Source organism: Symphodus melops (assembly GCF_947650265.1).
Source record: "Symphodus melops genome assembly, chromosome: 9".
Taxonomy (NCBI): domain Eukaryota; kingdom Metazoa; phylum Chordata; class Actinopteri; order Labriformes; family Labridae; genus Symphodus; species Symphodus melops.
Window position 1 is genome coordinate 1544756 of NC_136699.1, and position 19178 is coordinate 1563933.

A 19178-nucleotide genomic window follows, 5' to 3' on the forward strand; every position below is an offset into this window, starting at 1 on the left:
AAGACAAAAGAAGTAACCATGGCAACCCCTCGTGACATCTACCGTACTGGGTGGCACGTCACGTCTGTCAAACGTGAGACGCCAACAGCGACCCTCTCCCTACTTCCTGTACAGACGCAACGACTCTTTAAGGTACCCGAGTGGTTCACACAACTGTTCTCAAAATCCTCCGTTTGGCATTTTCTGTAACCATGGTAACACTAGACCATATGAGAACGAGTGTGTTTCTTGTGGTTAAGTGTCCTACTTTACACGAGCGGCCATTTCCGCAGTGAAAGTGGTTGAAGACTCACTTCTGGTTTGCAAGCAGCTTCTTCTTCTTTCAACATAGCGAGGTTTAACGTTAAACTTAAGTTGCAGGTGACCGACATTTTTTTTGTTTTTTTTCCTGCAGAAACAATAAATGAAGCCCTGCAGCACATTGAAGGACTTCTGTGTTTGGTTTCCAGCCATCGACACTTATCTGACAGACTGTATCTGTTGGACACAGATCAGATTGATGGGAGTGATTCTCTCTGCTCCCCGCCCTCGCTGTAGTCATGACGACCGTGCTAAACCGACCTGAGGAAGAGGCCGCGTTTCCCGAGGAACTCATGTATCCGTCATACAGCGTGCAGCGACGCATTTCCACGGCAACAGTTGTTGTGTCTGTCATGGAAGCGACTACAGCAACACACGTCCAGCTACGACTCTAAAAATGAAGGTTTCCTCCGGTTTTGATAACTGTTGGAAATGTTTGAGTTGATGGAAGTAGTCAACATAAAAATGCTGATTTAATGTCAATTGTTTTATTGAGATATTTAAGTGTACACGTTTGATGTATCACTCGCTTTCATTTCACATTTCTGAGGAAGAAGAAAAAAGAAAAAGACCCTCGTCAACCTCACAAAACCACATTTTTTTTTTGCATTACAGCAAGACAGGAAGTGAACCTTTAGACGCTGTCGCCCCCTGAAATCTCATCAGTCTTCAGCAGAGATCCTGATCACGATGAGCTTTCCAGCGATCCCGACTCTGCTGCTTCTTCTTCTTCATCTTCTTCATCGAGGATGTGAGTGTACAAAGATGAATATTAGATATTTCGTTTGAAGTGGGATAAAATCGTGTGTATGAAACGTAACGATCGCTTCTCCTCGTCTTGTCGTCCAGACGCTCTGCTCTCGGTCACGTCAGTTGGACTCGGGGAACCCGGGACGTTGACGTGTCCGTTGCCTGATTTCGAGTACAGCAACACTCGAGTGAAGTGGTACAAGCAGAGCGCCGGTGACACGCTGGTGCTGATCACTGTTCTGATGAAAGGGACTATAGAGCCCAAGTTTGAGAAAGTGTTTCCTTCGTCCCGATTCGAGGTAAACATCAACGAGACCACGTGCTCTCTGAGCATTCTGGAGACGGTGGCGGAGGACGAGGCCGTGTACCACTGTGCCATCTCCACCTGGAACAAGGATCACTGGAGTGGAACGTATTTGTCTTTAAAAGGTAAAGAACGTCTGGTTCCACATGTTCTTCATTCATCTCTTTCACTTCATCGTCTTTGTGTCGAACACAAACATGAGCACATCTTCCCTTTTAAAGGTTTATATGTGGGACTTTTTGTGAATCTATTTTAAAGAGTTGAGAGCGGATAGAGTTAGAAATGGGAGAGAGAGAGAGAGGGCGAGAGAGAGAGGGCGAGAGAGAGAGAGGGAGAGGGAGAGAGAGAGAGAGATTTTAATACTGACTTATAAATCTTGAAAGAGCCGGCTCCTTCTGATCTCTCTGACCTTTAAAAACCACAAATGAACAATAAATGATCCTGACAAAGACGAAGCAACATGTTTGTTAATTTTCTGTTTTCTTTTATTTGTTGTTTTTTTTTTTTTGAACTGAATTTTGAACTGAGTTGGAGGGTTATTATTTGTTGCTTTAATTGTTTGATCAGCTGCATTTTCTGCAGGAAATGAAAAACTTTTGTTTGATTTCTATTTGGATAATTTTGTTGAATGCATTTGTTCTTTACTTCTTTATTTAACGTAACAGACTTGCTTTGTGTTTGAATCCTTGTGTGGATGTGTTCAACCCAGTTTTCTATATAAATGAGGAACTTTTGGTTAAAAAAAAGGTTGCATCTTTGTTGTCGGTGTAAAAACCACCCAAAAAACTTCTCATTAAGTTTGATAGTTTTATGTTTAAACTTGTATCCCTTCCTCTTTATCTTAACCCTTTAAACTTTTCATGTCTCTGCGTTTGATTGTGCAGCTCTTTGCTCACCTCCTGTTCGTTCTAAAATTCAACGTCTATTATGACCTCTATTTGTCTTTTCTATGATCAAATTCTCCTCTCCAACCCGACCATCTTTGACACTTTACAATCTTCTGTTTGCAGGAAAGAGGAACGGAGATGTCACTGTCGCTCAGTGGCCGACAGCTCCTCTCTCCGCCCGTGCAGGAGACTCGATATCTCTACGATGTTCAGTCCTCTCCGACTCGCAGGAGACGACCTGCCCGAGTGAACGCAGCGTGCACCTGATCGGAGTGCGATCAGACGAATCACACGCTAGCAGCGTGTACACTGATGGAAACAGACGAGATAAATGTGACAATAAATCTGAAGTGGATTCGGCTGCAAAGACCTGCATCTACCACTTCTCTGAGAACGCCCGCTCCTCTGACCCTGGGACCTTTTACTGCGCTGTGGCCACATGTGGAGAGCTTCTATATGACAACGGAACCAAACTGAACGGTGACGGTAAAAATATCATTATCCTGTGAAACGAGTATTCTTACAGCCGAAGGTTTGAATCATCTTATTCTGCAGCGGTTCACAGATAAATGTATTATTTTCCTAGTTATTGTGTCTGTTACCGAGAAATGTGCACTTCCTCATCTGCTCAGCGCCTCGTTTTTATCTGAAAGGCCGTAAGAGTGGCGTCCCCGTCATGTAGAAATGCTTTGCGAGTGAGTTTGAGGCACATTTTGCCAAATAGCAAAAGTTTGTCAACTTTAAGATAACGTCTTTGACGATCTTCTTACAGTGGATTGATAGTTTTTCGTAACCTTATTCGTGTGTCCTCTCGTATGTTTCAGTCACCAGTTTGATGTCTTTCTACGTAAAGAGAGACTACAAGGTTCTGTGTCCGCTGTGTGCCGTCCTGCTCATCAGTGTGATTGTCTTGGTCCTCCTCGTCTACGACATCAAGAAACACAAATGTGAACACTGCGACGCAGCAGGTAATGATCGAGGAGCGATCTTTGATTAATAACTCTTTGCATCCTCACCTCATATTTTATATGCATTGATTTGTATCCTTCCCTAGCTGCTGTTGCTCTGCAGGAAAATGTAGCAAACAGGAAGTTAAAGGTGAGATGAACCTTTTTAATAATCAGTGAATGATGCGTTTGTAAATCCCTCATCATTTATGAAATGTTTCCCGCAGAGAGACGATGAAGACACCTGGATTTATTCCACTGTCCTCTTTACCGAGATGAAGACGGGCGGAAGCACCGACAAAGAGAGAATCTACGCTGTCCAGGCTTCGGGATGTTAGCCGTCACGTAGCTTAGCGTGTGGTCGCTGGTGTTGTTTGTCTTTGGCTTGAAGCACGCGCGAGTAGATCGCATTAAAGGAATGCACTTTGTGCTTTTAGTGTTTGTGCGTCTCCACTGAATGCTCATGTTTCCACAGCGAGCTCCGCGTTTCAAATGTACAGTGCGAGTCCATTCTTGACGGAGCACGCTGCAAGCTGGACAGGAAGTTTTGATATTTACGGTCTTGGTCTCGTCTCAGTCTCGCCCTGACTTGGTCTTGGTCTTGACTCGATCTTGAGACTACGCCATACGGAAACTCAAAGGACTATATGTTGCCCCCCATCTCCTCCTCCTGTTGTATCAAAGCATCGTCCAGCCCATCCTGCTCTGCTGTTCCTCCTGCTTCTTCAACATGCTCACTGTCAAAAACCGAACCAAACTCACCCGTGTCACAAACATTGCAGCCAAACTAATCGGTCTCCCCACTCCCACCCTGTCAGAACTCAATTCAAAGGCCATCACACGCATCGCACACACAATAGCACTGGACATCACCAACCAATCAACTGCCACCTCACCATCATGCCCTCCGGACGCAGGTACAGGTCCCTGTTGTGCAGGAGGGCGCGATACAGCAGAAGCCTGGTGCCTGCAGTCATCTCAGCCCTCAATAAAAATCCACCTCAGTCCCAATCCCCGGTCCCCCCATAACCATACGCACTGTATGTCCTGTCCCTGTATGTCCTGTTGTCCCACATGTATCTCCCTGTGTTCACCCTCTGTCGGCGCGCTGCCCTTAAAACTGTACACCGGTGAAAAAGAATTTCCCCTCGGGGACAATAAAATAAAAAGTCTAAAGTCTTGATCCCCAAATGTCTTTGTCTTTGTCTCTGGTCTGGGGTTTTTCTTGGTCTTGTTAGTTTGGACTACAACATTAGTGTCTGTATTAAAGGTGCTTTACAAATAAAGAGAAAGCCTGTGATGAATGAAACAATGAGCTGATTTCCCACAGGTATCTTTGTTTTCATCGTGTGTGGTTAAAGGCAGCTTAGATGCTCTTCGATGAAACACATGAAACAGGAAATGGCAGCGCGGTTGTAATGAAACAAAAAAAAAAATGTGTTGCATTATCAGGTCGCTTTATCTAGAAACAGAGACCACAAGACAGGAAGCCATCACAAGAAAACAAAGGTGTGAAAAGTGTGTGCGAGCCACTTCTTCCTCGTTGTCGTCACCATGACTCGACCACAGAGGTTTCAAACACGCTTCAGAGTTTGAACAGACGACACCTGTGCAATAAATACAGAAAGAGACTCGTTTTCTGAAACGTAGATCAACACACACAAAAGTTTGAATCTGAGAAAAAAAGTTCGACTCCTCTGAGCTCCTGCATGAAAAGAAGTGACCAACTAAACGCGGGCAAATTTCATTCTTCTTAACGGATACCTTAACGACCTCATTGATTTATTATTATTTTCTACGTTTAGGTTTTAAAACAACGCCACCCGGGCGCTACTGCCGTTTCTGGACCGACCAGGCTGACCGGATGAAATAACATAAAGTTCTGTATAAGAGTGAATTAAAACCATCTGAGCCTCTTCACATACACTTCACTCTTCTGCCACCAACAGCCGTGGGCTGCTGGGACCCACAACTCATAACACACATCTCAGACCTTATATCTCAAAATGCAGTGTTTATGAGGACTTGTTGGGTTGTAATGATAAATACACTGAAGTAGATGCATAATTTTTTGCAGTGCGTAGTTCCAGTTTCAGGATTTCCGTGCAGGAAAAATGGTTTGAAACCAAGTTTAATTTGTTGATTTGTGGATTAGCTTAGCTTAGCTTAGCTTAGCTTAGCTTGTGCTGTTTCTTTACATGCATACATATTAATTCACCTTTTACCGTCTGGCTAAACTTACCTTCAGGTTTTTGAGAAAAGGAGGACGACGATCACGATCACACAGAGAGCCAACAGAGATGCAAGGACAATGACGACAGGGTCCCACTCAGGAATCTCTGGAAGCAGAAATTTAACCCTTCAGTTTTCTTTACAAGCTGCAGGACAAGATGTAGAGAACAATTTAATCTGAGATACTATGATATAAAAATTAATTATCGATATTTGATCCTTGATCACTTGTACTGAACTCGACCAGTTTGGGAGTTTTGGACTTATTGACGTCTCTCTGAGTTTTTAAAATTCGATATTAAAGAAGAGTAAAAACATACCTGTCTTCACTGTCGTTCCTTCACCAAACAGGATTTGTCCACATGTGAGCACAGCGCAGTGGTACGTCCCAGCGTCAGACGAGTCGTGTATGGTTTTGGACAGACTGTAGACACAGCTTCTCTCCTCTTCTTCTTCTTCTTCACTTCTGTGACTTTGAGTGTAAATAACAGCTGGACGAGTATCTCCAGATTCAGCTCTGAACCAGTACACACTGTGCTCACCCGGACACTGCTCTCTGTTTTCTTTGGACTTGGAGAGAAGTGAACACTGGAGCCTCACTGAGCCGCCCGCCTGGACCGACTGCGTCTCTGGTCTTTGTTTCAGGTAGACCGAGCTCTGCTGGTTCTTATGATCTGTGTGAGTCCCAGTGAAGCAGGAATTAAGTCATGATGTTTGAGGCACACATGCAGACAAAGACTGAACTGTAATGAGCATACTTTACCATTCACAGCTATGAGAGTGCTGTTCATAACTTTCATTTCGTACGCCGTGCCAGTTGCTTCATCATCTTTGCTCACATTTCTGATGTTGAGACAATACAGATTCTCCTGGAATGTGAGTGAGTGTCGAGAGTTAAACTGTTCTTCAAGTTTAACCTTTTCAAAACTTCCCCTTGCAATTGTTTCAACCATGTGTCCGAACTTGAGCTTATACCAGTAAAACAACCCGGCTTTCTGGCCGGTGAGGAAACACATCAGGTTAAAATCCTCACCAGGTTCAACCACAGTCATAGAGATCTGGGGCTGCATGTCCACAGTTTGTGCTGAAGACAGGAGAAAAAAAATCAGTTTTGAGACAGAAGAATAAAACATGTCAGAAAGTCTAAAAAAAGCTGTACTTACACAAAGCGCTGAGAAGAATCAAAGCAGCGAGTCTTCCGACCATTGTGAGACAGCAGCCTTCGTCTTGCACAACTGAAGTCTCTCACACAGACGACAGATGAAGTCACAAGGGGATCAAGGCCTCCCACGTGTTTGTGTGTGGTCTGTTTCCTCCCCCTGGTCTAGATTTGCAGCAGATGTAGTTCACAGGTGAAGCTCATCGTCATCAGCTCCTGTATTTAAGCCTGATCTCCACATGCAGTCGGCGCCAGATTATTGTCTTTACTCCGTGGTATCGAACCGTGTATCAGCTCTCTTGAAGATTTTGGATTCCTAGATGTTTCGTGATTTCTCCGTGTACTTCCCTTCCTCCTATTTTTTTCCCATATGTTACCTCCCAGTCAAGTCTCACCTGTAACTCCGTCGTCCTGTCGTCTGCTGCTCATCGTACCTGGGCCTCGCTTCACTTCACACGTGCTTCACTTGGATTGTAACTTTGTTCATTATTGTTTCACTGATCATGTTTGACCTGGGACTTTTGCATGTTTACTTCACTCGTGTCACGACTTCGTGTACATTAAAATTATAGTTTATTTTGACTACTCCGTCTCTGAGTTGTGCTTCTGCATCCAAACCATGTATGTGATCTGTAACAGTTTCCAAAGACAGCCTGGTACTCCGCCTCTCTCAGCACCATCTAAAAATAAAGGTGCTAACCACCGAGCGCTTTTATCAGAACATCAAGTCCTAGAGTTTGATATGAGCACACCTTGTACTTTCCAAACCCTTTAATTAAAAGATCAGTTTCATCAAATCCTGAAGAACTTAAACCTTTTAATGATGCTCACGAGAGAGAGCTGCATTCAGAGACAGTTTAATGATATAAACAGGTTCAATGACACATGATGCTTACAGCAGGTTAAGTCATGCATGCTCATTTTGTACAAAGCAGACACAACAGGAGCTGCAACTGCTCGATTCAAATGTTGGTGATGAGTTTGATGACTGATTTGTTGTGTTGCACGATTATTTCGTCACTCACCGTGGCACAGAGCAGTTCATAATAAAGTCAAATATTTGTTAGTTTCAGCTCTACAGATGTTCTTAATGTCAGTCTCAGTAAAGATGTAAAAAGCATTGAATGAATCATGAACAGGAAATCTTTTCTCAATTTATTTTAACAGAGCAGCACGAGCAAAAACGAGTGAAAGGCTGAAAGATGCTTCTTTGGCTTCACAGAGTCGCTTGGAGAATCTGTCATGGTGCTGAAATCGTGCTGCTGTTGTCTTCGTTGTTTCTTTCTTCTTCTTCTCTTAGACGTCCATGAATGGGAAAAGGAACAGCAGTGCCTCTGTGTAACTATCTTCAAGACAAAGAAGATTACTGTCAGTAAAACGACTTCTAATCAATTTAGAACACGGCAAGGTTCAAACCCATTGTTTTTTTTTTTAAACATGTTCATGTCTGCTGTAAAAACAGACTTTTTTAAATTGGGTGTGTATGTGACTTCCTGTGCTTCTGCAGCCAGCCTCTAGTGGACACTCCAGGAACTGCAGGATGTTACACAAATTTCACAACTCGATCGGGATTGAGTGCAGTTCTCTATTTATTTACATCACACTGAAAAAAAACATGATGCATGAAACAAACTGTTATGGTCTGTGGATTAGCTTAGCTTAGTTTGTGCTGTTTCTTTACAGCCTATAAATTCACCTTTTACCGTCTGGCTAAACTTACCTTCAGGTCTTTGAGAAAAGGAGGACGACGATCACGATCACACAGAGAGCCAACAGAGATGCAAGGACAACGACGACAGGGTCCCACTCTGGAATCTCTGGAAGCAGAAATGTAACCCTTCAGTTTTCTTTACAAGCTGCAGGACAGGATGTAGAGAACAATTCAATCTGAGATGTTCCCACATTTACAGGTGAAGTAAATCCAGCACTGCTGGCTTGGACTGCAGTACCCATTTTAAGCACTAGGTGTCAGAGTTACATATTGCTCCTTTAAATATAAGTTTGACTAAATGAGGATTTAGTTAAAACCTGACAGGTCAGGGCAGCGACTACGAGTCACATGTCAATTTAAATGATTGAACTGCAGTGACTGGAAAACGACTGAAGAGTAGATTTATTTTAAACAACATAATAAAACATGTTTTTCCTCATATGGTACCAGCCTGAGATATTCAGAAGGATTAAACTATAATTTCATGATTTACATGTTAATTATCGATATTTGATCCTTGATCACATGTACTGAACTCGATCAGTTTGGGAGTTTTGGACTTATTGACGTCTCTCTGAGGTTTTAAAATTCGATATTAAAGAAGAGTAAAAACATACCTGTCTTCACTGTCGTTCCTTCACCAAACAGGATTTGTCCACATGTGAGCACAGCGCAGTGGTACGTCCCAGCGTCAGACGAGTCCTGTATGGTTTTGGACAGACTGTAGACACAGCTTCTCTCCTCTTCTTCTTCTTCTTCATCACTTCTGTGACTGTGAGTGTAAATAACAGCTGGACGGGTATCTCCAGATTCAGCTCTGAACCAGTACACACTGTGTTCACCCGGACACTGCTCTCTGTTTTCTTTGGACTTGGAGAGAAGTGAACACTGGAGCCTCACTGAGCCGCCCGCCTGGACCGACTGCGTCTCCGGTCTTTGTTTCAGGTAGACCGAGCTCTGCTGGTTTTTATGATCTGTGTGAGTCCCAGTGAAGCAGGAATTAACTCATGATGTTTGAGGCACACATGCAGACAAAGACTGAACTGTAATGAGCATACTTTACCATTCACAGCTATGAATGTACCATTCGACATTTTCAGCGTGTATGGAGTTCCCACTTGACAGAAGTACGTTGCTTCATCTTCTTTGCTCACATTTCTGATGATGAGGAAGTTCAGATAACCGTCTTTGGCGACGGTAAATCTCGAGTTGTCAAACTGCTCTTTTAGGATGACGCTGTCAAAACTTCCTGCTGCGACTGTCTGCACCATGTATCCAAACTTAATGCTGTACCAGTTTAATAATCCAGATTCTTCCTTGGTGAAGAAACATGCCAGAGTCACACTTTCACCCGGTTCAACCACAGTCACAGACATCGGTGGAGGCATGTTTATGGTTTGAGCTGAAGAGACATCAGAGACATCATTTAAAATGTGTTTGAGGACATTTCTTCTTCTCCTTTAAATCAAACTATAGATCATAAACGTACTCGTCTTATGAAACGTTTGTACTCACACAGAGTGCTGAGAAGAATCACAGCAGCCAGTCTTCCGATCATTGTGGTATATCACCTCAGTCTTACACAACTGAAGTCTCCGACCCAAATGGAAGATTACATCACAACATGATCAAGGTCAACAAAATACGGCTTTGTGATTGGCTTAGACAAAAAAAAAAAAAATCCATGTCGTTGTCAAAGTTCAACACCAATCATCACGTCCCATTTTCTGTTTAATTAAGATGTTTATGTTTAGTTTTTTGGGGGGGTTTTTCACACCAGACTCGTGACAAGGCAGTAGAAATGGGTTGTGCAGATTTGTGGTTCTTGTACTTATCAAGTTTAGGTGATTCAGTTATATTTTGACCCGCGGGTAGATTTGTTTGCAGCCAGCCATCATGACCCACAGATGATGAAACAGACAATGAACAACACATTCAGAGAGACTGATAACTATTTAAGACGACTAAAATATGATCAAAATAATTTAAAAAAATCTGAAAAAGCTTCCACCTATCAGAGCGCAGATATTAAGGTCAATAAAAAACACAAATAATCCAGGATAGAAAAACGTTTTTTCTGTTTTTGTAAGTAAAGCTACAGCTTGTTCATTCTCGTAAAATCACTGAGTGAAGGACGGGAAACATCAGATAAAATCAAGGCAGCTTTCTTGCTTCACTCTAGAAATGTGCCTCCTGTAAATATATCAGACCGTGTGGATTGTGGGACATGAAGTCTTGCACCTTGGTACAAGAAACGTTTTTTAACGCCATTTTTCCAGCATATCCAAATGTTTTGCAGTCAAAAGTATTGGAGTAGCTTGTTGCCATGGTTACAGGTTTTTTGCACAAAATATATACAGAGAAGGAAGAAGGATTAAATTATGGAACCAGGGCCGCCGAAACAGCGGGTGGTAACTGTTGAGCTCTGTTCCTTTTATAATCTCACAAAAAAAAATCTTGTCTTCAATTTTAATTCAAATTCCTGGTGTCCGCCACAGTTCAATAATAATTGGCAAAACTGGTTATATTTACATTCATTCGATTTATCTTCATACGGTCTCTCTCTCTCTCTCTCTCTCTCTCTCTCTCTCTCTCTCTCTCTCTCTCTCTCTCTCTCTCTCTCTCTCCAGCTCAGCAGAGATCAGACACAGCCTCTGTACTTTCTATGCACATAGATGGTGTCCGTTTATCTACATCTTGTATGTCGTGTTTATTTAGAGAAACAGCCACATGCAAGAGCTACGCTGACACGAGCTGCGGTCCGCCGTGTCTTTGACCAACCACAGGCTTTGTACTCAGAAGAGACCGAGACTTTGGGCCTCAACAGGAAACGCTGTGAGGTTTGAGGTGCAAGCGCAGGAAGCTAAAGAAGAAAACCTCCTCAGAACTTATTTAGTGCTTTGACCTGACTCTCTTTAAGTTTGTCTTATTGTCGAGCATCACAACAGTCTGACCTTACACAATCGTTTTCCACATAAAAGAGTGAAGTGTTAAGTGAACTCTATTGTGCACAGCTGGTAACCAGTTTAAAATATCAACTTCAATGATGAGGATGTGTAAATGTTTTATCTACAACTTACATTATCAATGTTTTTCACAAGTGGCCAAAAAAATCAGTTATTGGAGGTTCAACCAAAACTGCTTTCATATAAAGAGTCCTGAAAACATCTGGAATGTTTCAGGAGTAATGCCTGGTTGTTTCCACCGGTGGCGCTGCCCACCCGGGCTGCCTGTCAGTGACTCCTCCCACTTTCAACATACAGAGTACGAGCTGATGCCCTCTGGTAAGAAGTTCAGTTTCCAGTTGTAGACTGAACAGGCTTAAAAAGGCATTTATCCCCGTTTCCATAAAACTGAATAAAATAAGAATGATAGACACTGATATTTTAAATATTTCATGTATTTATTTATTTACATTATTCGTCTTTGATCTGGTTTTAATGAAGAACTCTGAGACATGACATCTGTAGATGGACATAAGGTCCATGTAATGTTTGAGAGCTGTGCATATCACACAGTGAAAGTTCCTCTTAGTCTACAAGCCCTTTGTGAAGTCTCTGCACGTCAGGCCTCAGAGCACTCACATATAACACACACATACTGACAGACGCAGGTTACTTTGTCAGATCTTTGACCAACCGTCAGGGCTGATTACTCAGAACCGTCCTGCGTCGACAGGATGTGCAGTGAGGTAAAGGTTTCAAGGAAGGAAGTGGTACAAGAAGACACAGCAAGCCAACTTTAAGTTAAACCTCTCTAAAGCTGTTCAGAGCTCCATGATACACACTACTGATGTTTAATCACAAACCACAGATCTCTCTTTGAGATAATGTGACGACAGAACTCTGTAGAGCACCGTTTCAATCAGGCCTTGAAGATTCTGCACAATAAATAAGACGTGATCACTGCAGCAGTTTAAGTAAATGCATGCATGTGTCACTGTGTTAGACGTCCAGGACGCTCTCGAGTAGGAAGAGCTCCCCCGACCGTCACCTACCTGACGCCCAGCCTCCACCTCACCGGACCTGAGAGTCGCCCCTCAATGATGTCTCACATTTAAAGAAATGATCTTATTGTGCTCTCACAGTAGCTTGATGTAACTTCATATACATTTACTGACTGTAAGAGAGAGAGAGAGAGATGTGTCTTGCATGCTAGTGGCTACTTTACCCTGCTTTAAACGTTGCTGGTGTTCTGCCTGTGGTCTGCTCTTTTGCCTGCACACACAAACAAACAGATGAACACACATGCACAGACACCACTGAAGATCAAGTCATGCATGGAAACTCGAGCGCTGTTGTGGTTTGGCTTCACTTCGAGGTGTGAATACAAAGAGGCTTTTTTTTTCTATTCAAAGGTCAGGAAGTTTAACTTCACTTTGACTTCTTTAAATAAGTACTGGCTTTCTTACAAACATTCACACATTAATTTATTATTAGCTATAGGGCTATAGGAACAGGTGATTTCCTTTTTATTGTGCTCTTCCTCCAGAGGGGAGGAGCTAATGTCTCAGTGGTCGGTTCCTGCTCTGTTTGACCTCAACAAGTGTAGTGGGAGTTTAAGTCTTGACAAAATAAGACTGATTGCACACACTAAACAGAAAACCCTGGTAAGTCTCTGAAGACTCTTCAGCGAGTCCAACAGGCTGCAGCTGTACTGACAGAACTAGAACAGGGACCACATAGTGGTTTCTCGGTCCTGGCTCCTTTCGGGGGCGGCAGTAGCTCAGTCTGTAGGGACGTGGGTTAGAAACTGGAGGGTCACTGGTTCGAGTCCCACCAAATATGGACATGTGTCTGGTAGCTGGGGAGGTAGACCACTTCCTGGGTGCTGCCAAGATGCCCTTGAGCAAGTCCACAGATCCTGTTTGTGCGTGAGTATTTAATAAAGAATCATCAATGAAAAATAAATAAAAAATAGAATTTAAAATCTTTCCTCACTTACAAAGATCTTCATGGGATCATTTTACCTTTAAGAGATAATTCTGCTGTAAAACCCTTTAAGATCATTGTGCTCCTGCAGAGTCCTGCTGGTGGTTTCTACGGTCTTCAAAGTACTTTTGCAGCGTCTGAACAGTTTAAAGTTTAGAGAAACTGCTCTCACTATCAGTAGGGTCAACTATTACTTCCTGCTGAAACATATCTGCACACCTCGCCTCTGGCCCAGTGTACCCAGGGCCAGCAACAATAGACCAGCACGTCCACGTTGAGCCGGCCCCGACAATGTCTGCACATTTCCCAGAGTGCATTGCATGTTTGAAAAGGGACTGTGACGACATCTACGTCCAAAAATGATGCTCTCACAAACCACTGGCTGACTTCAGGGTTTGTACAAACACTTCTATAGACAGAGTGTGAAATAATACAGAATTAAACTGTAGTTTAAAGTGTTTCCGCTCAGTAACGCCCCCAAACCCAACATGAAGACTTGAAAAAGATGCTTGCTGCTGCTATTGTTTCATCTGGTTTGGCTTGAAAGACGGTCAAAAGAACTTTCCACTGTGGTTGTAAAGTAACACTGTCACAACGAGGGGCCAATCAGAGAGCTCTGTGATTGTTCCCTCCTACTTTATATGGTTATATTTAGAAGAATCAGCTTCTCTTATGAGCTAATTTCAAAGCTGTATTAAGTGGACGAAGGAGAAAATGAAGTCTGTTCTTGTTTTTCTGCTGACGCTCACACTTGGTGGTAAGTTCATGTCCAATCTCCTCGTCTAGTTCAGATCTTTTAAGGGTTCATATGTTGATTTTTTAGCACAGAGCAAACAGTTTTACTTTGCTGGTTGTCAAACACTGACACATATTTATTTTCTTCAGGATGCACCGTCGATAAGAACTTTGAGACAAAGACTGCTGGTGTTGGAGATGATGTGACTCTGACGTGTCCTCGTGACACTTCTTGGTACTCAACACAATTATTCTGGCTCAGGCTCGTTTCTGGAGACCTGCCTGAGATTTTGGGAGGAACTTTCGCCTTTAATTCTACCCTTGTTGAAGAAACTCCTGGATTCACAGCAAAAAAAGATCCTGGAACGTTTGTGGTGATTATCAATGGAGCAAAACTCAGCGATACTGGACTTTACTTTTGTGTGAAACAAAAGAGATTAACAATGACAGTTTTAAAAGTAACATTTCTACAAATTAAAGGTAAATACTCAACACCATTTATGATTGAAAAAATGTCCCCATAATAAGAAAACAACGCGTCCATACCTTCTACAATGTTTTTACCTTCATTTTAAACTTCCGCTGCTTTGAATAGTTGTCCAAAAAAAAAAAAAAAATGCATAAAAAAAAATCCATCATATTTACTTTGTATTTAATTTATTCAGGACCAGAGCCCGGTATCACTGCAGTCCTTCAAAACATTTCCCAGGATCCAGTCCGTCCAGGAGACCCGATGACTCTGCAGTGTTCGGTCCTCTCTCAGTCTAAAAACAACACATGTCCAGGGAAACACAGAGTGTTCTGGTTCAGAGCCGGATCAGATGAAACTCATCCCAGTGTCATTTACACTCATGGAAACAGACCTGGTGGATGTGAGGAGAGTCCTGAGGCTCACTCTCCACAGAAATGTGTCTACAGCTTCTCCAAGACCGTCAACTCCTCCGACGCCGGGACTTATTTCTGTGCTGTGGCCGCATGTGGAGAGATACTGTTTGGAAATGGGACAAAGATTGACATCAAAGGTAACTGCACAGCATTCAATATGAATCCTTTATTAACATTAATTTGCAAACAGTTTAATCCACATAGAAGATTTCAGCTCAACATCTTAACACATTAAGTTTTTATATGTTTCAGGAGACAACAGTCAGATCGTTATAGCTCTGATTCTGGTATCAGCTGCTTTGGCTATAAACTTGATTTTTATAGCTTTCCTGATTTATATCATCAAGACTAAGTCCTGTGATTCCTGCAAAGGTAACATAATGTCTCTCCAATAAATTACACATCTATTGAAAAAACATTAACTCTATGTCTTTGTGTAAATTAGACGCTTACATCTTTGTTTTTATTTGATATCAGCTGCTGAAGTTGTGCAAACACATCCTGCAGAAGCCGATCGACGACACCAGCAGGTGAGATGATTCAGATTCAAGATTCAACGAGAATCATTTGTTGTTTTATTGTTTAACGTTTTATCTGTTTTTTTTAAATATCTGCAGACTCATCTTATTTATTTCTCAGCTGAACTTATCATATAGTGACCTGATGTTCAAATACTATCCCCTAATGAGTTAACAACACATACTGACTTCAAACTATGTTTTGTTGTTTTCTCAGAGTGCTGAGGCCTCATTGGTTTATGCTGCACCAACTTTTTCAAAGAGAACAGAAAAAAGAGAGAAGAGAAAAGTCAAAGCAGCAACAGAGGAGACGATCTACACCGGGGTCAGAACTGCAAAATACTAAAACAATGTGCTCATTTAATCCTTATTAAAGATTTGATTATAAAGACTGTGGAACATGTAAAACCTCACAGTATGTGACCATAAGAAGAAAATAACCTTTGTAATGTTTTTGAGTTATTTGACTCATTTGTGATTCATTGTCATTGTTTAATTAGCTCAATAAAAAATATTAGCAGTCGTGCCCTAAACTGTAGCAGGAAGCTCTCGTGCTCTATGTGTGTTTGGTGATATAAGGTGTAGTGTGGAGAAACAGCTCACCTCTGTTTGGTCTCTGGCGCGGCTACATGAACACGTGTGAGAGAGACGCTGGTCCACTGTTGCTTTTTTTGTGTTGATGTTAAAGATGGATGCAAAGGAAAGATGTGCTTAAGGATTTATGCTGCATTTAATTTTTAAAGCGGTATTGTTTTTAATAAACTCTGTATGATGAGAGGACTGGCTTGTTTTATTCTTGGTAAAGAGACATTTAGAGGTGTGATTTTTAAACAAGATAAATGCTGATTGGATGAAACTGTTTTGTTGGATTAGTGATGAACATTTATTATTGCCTGTTTCCTTCATTTTTAATAAAGGGGTTTCTTTAACACATTTTGACTGGATTCAAAGTTTCTCCTTCCTGTATTTCTGAGGCTGAGCCCAGACACCCTTCAGAGGAAGTAATCCTATTCTCTCGTTCACTACCCGAAGTTCATCACCACAGCTGAGGGTCAGAACGAAGATCGACTATCCGGCCCACAATCCTGCTGAGCCCCAAATGAATGGCCACCTTATCGTGGTGAAGGCCTATCCGCCTATCATCAACGGGGTCCCAAACCTTTTGTTTTTATGTAGTTGATTGAGTTTGTGTTCCTGCCATGCTTTCCTCCACGTGGCCCAGTCGGGGTCAACCCGAAGAGACCTTCAGGCAGATGGCCTGAAGGCAAAGCACATTGCCCCATCAGTTGAGGAAGATGGCTCGGAGGTCGACCAGACACAGAACAGTTCAGGTGGGTGGCCAGGTAGCCGAGTGAAAGGAAGGAACTGGGGCTTAAGTGTCAGCAGGACCTCTGACGGGGGTACAGCAGTCGCCAGAACTTTCAACAAGAGCCCAAGAGCCGCCGGCCCGGCCACCGAAGAGACTCAAGAGTGGGCAAGACGTCCATCCAGGAAACGTGCATTGGCCGAGCCCTCCATGGAAACCCTGGAGTTGGCAGATCCTCCCATTGAGAAACAGAAGTGGGCAGATTCTCTGTAGATCTCTGCAGGAACAGGGGGAAGGGGGGAGCAGGCAGGGGGTGATCCACGGGACCAGGAAGAAAAGGGGCGTTCTGCAGGATCGGGAACTAATGACTGACGTTGCTCTGCCGGAAAAGGAAGCAGACAGCGCTCTGCCGAAACTGGTGGCAGGCGACACTCTGCAGGAACAGGAGGCTCTGAGGCACAGGGAGGCTGAGGCCTGAGTTGAGACCTGGGTTTAGACCTGGACTGAGGCTTGAGATGAGATGGCGAGCACAAGGGCAAAATCACTGGGGCGTTGGGCAAACGGGAGCCATTCATCCATCCATTTTTCGGAAGCAGTCTAAGCAGAGATGCCCAGACTTCCCTAGCCCCAGACACCTCGTCCACCTCTTCCGGTGGGACCCCGAGGTGTTAACAAGCCAGTCGACAGACATACGCTCTCCAGCATGTCCTGGGTCAACGCCAAGGCCTCCTCCTGGAGGGACATGCCTGGAACACCTCCCCAGGGAGGCATCCAGGGGGCATCCGGACCAGATGCCTGAAAAACCTCCCTGGTGAGCTATTCACCCCATCTCTAAGGTTGGGCCCAGACACCCTATGGAGGAAGCCCATTTCAACCGCTTATATCCAGGATCTAGTTCTTTTGGTCACGACCCAAAGCTCATGACCATAGGTTAGGGTAGGAACGAAGATCGACCAGTAAATCGAGAGGTTCACCTTTCGGCTTCGCTCCTTCTTTACCACAACGGACCAATACAGCGACCTCATGACAGCGGACGCTGTACTGAGCCATCTGTCAATCTAAGGCTCCATCTTACCCCTACTCATGAACAAGACCCCAAGATACTTGATCTCATTCACCTGGGGCAAAGATTCCCCACCCACCCAGAGAGGGCAGTTCCAGTTGAGAACCATGGCCCTAGATTTAGAGGTGCTGATCCTCATCCCAGCCGCCTTACGCTCGGCAGCAAAGCGCCCCAGTACGCACTGGAGGTCCGGGTTCAACAAGACCACATCATCCGCAAAAAGCAGAGATGAGATCCTGTGGACCCTGAACTGGACCCCCTCCATCCCCTGACTGCACTTAGACATTTTGTCCATCATAAATATGAACAGAACCGGTGACAAAGGGCTGCTATGCCGGAGGCATAGGAACAGGTCTGACTTGCTGCCAGCAATCCGAACCAGGCTCCTGCTCCGGTTATACAGGGACCAGACTGCCCTCAGCAAGGGCCTCGGACCCCAAACCCTCGGAGCAACCCCCACAGGAAGCCACTCCAGATCCACAAAGAAAACAGAACTCAAAACTCTGAAATAAAAACACACATGAAACCAAACCAAGACAAAATCAGTGTTAATATTTGGTACAGAAGCCTTTGTTTGCAATTACAGGGGTCAAACGTTTCCTGTAGTTCTTGACCATGTTTGCACACAGTGTAACAGGGTATTTGGCCCACTCCTCCACACAGATCTTCTCTACATCTGTCAGGTTTCAGATCTGTCACTGACCAACACGGAAATTCGGCTCCCTCCAAAGATCTTCTATTTGATTTAGGTCTGGAGACTGACTAGGCCACTCCAGAACCTTAATAAGCTTCTTACGGAGACACTCCTTGGTTATCCTGGCTGTGTGCTTTAGGTCATTGTCATGAAGACAGCCACGACCCATCTTCAATGCTGTGACTGAGGGAAAGAGGTTGTTGCTCAAAACCTCCCAAAACATGGCCCCATTCATCCTCTCTTTCATACAGTGCAGTCGTCCTGTCCCATTCGCAGAAAAGCTCCCCCAAAGCATCAAAGGTCAAAGGTATCTTTATTGTCCCCACAGAGAAATTAGGTTGTAGCAGGAAACATACAAATACGTAGAAAACAAAAAGAAAAACAATCCAGCGAACATTAACACCATGTGCATTAAATAATTGACATAAAACCTGAAAGCCCAGCAGATAATCCAGCATCCTGATAAAACTGAAAGTGCAAAGTGCATTGAACAAGAATTTAAAATTAAAATGGAGTTTAACAAACAAATAGCAGCAGGTCAAAATGAGATCAGATGCCTTTGAGTCCTCACCACAGGCAGCCTGTACCGTCTACCTGAGGGTTCCCTGTGCTCCACAGGAGGGATGGTACTCATCCTTATTTTTCCTCCAAACACAGCAAGTGAAGTTCAGACCAAAAAGTTCTTTTTGGGATAAAAACAAACTTTGAATTGGCCAAAATGACAAAGTTGATGCTTTCACAAACTTCTGGTTGACT

General features: G+C 43.4%; 3 protein-coding genes across 3 annotated transcripts; 2 read left to right on the forward strand and 1 right to left on the reverse strand.

The window, feature by feature from the left end:
- Positions 1–18: 18 nt before the first annotated feature.
- On the forward strand, positions 19–2750 carry LOC306829409 (uncharacterized protein; the record flags this gene model as incomplete). The annotated part of the gene is made up of 3 exons (XM_079352452.1): positions 19–73; positions 1150–1479; positions 2365–2750. The coding sequence occupies 3 exons, from the start codon at positions 19–21 to the stop codon at positions 2748–2750; spliced, it is 771 nt and encodes a 256-aa protein (XP_079208578.1).
- A 5524-nt stretch (positions 2751–8274) lies between these two features.
- LOC306829570 (uncharacterized protein) lies at positions 8275–9882 on the reverse strand. The gene is made up of 4 exons (XM_079352654.1): positions 9806–9882; positions 9354–9692; positions 8908–9264; positions 8275–8396 (listed from the first exon to the last, which is right to left on the reverse strand). Exons 1-4 carry the CDS (start codon positions 9846–9848, stop codon positions 8302–8304), a joined length of 834 nt encoding a protein of 277 aa, XP_079208780.1. The 5' UTR covers positions 9849–9882; the 3' UTR covers positions 8275–8301.
- A 4807-nt stretch (positions 9883–14689) lies between these two features.
- On the forward strand, positions 14690–15705 carry LOC306829410 (uncharacterized protein; the record flags this gene model as incomplete). Its single annotated transcript, XM_079352453.1, has 4 exons — positions 14690–14978; positions 15094–15213; positions 15319–15371; positions 15577–15705. The coding sequence occupies 4 exons, from the start codon at positions 14690–14692 to the stop codon at positions 15703–15705; spliced, it is 591 nt and encodes a 196-aa protein (XP_079208579.1).
- Positions 15706–19178: the final 3473 nt, after the last annotated feature.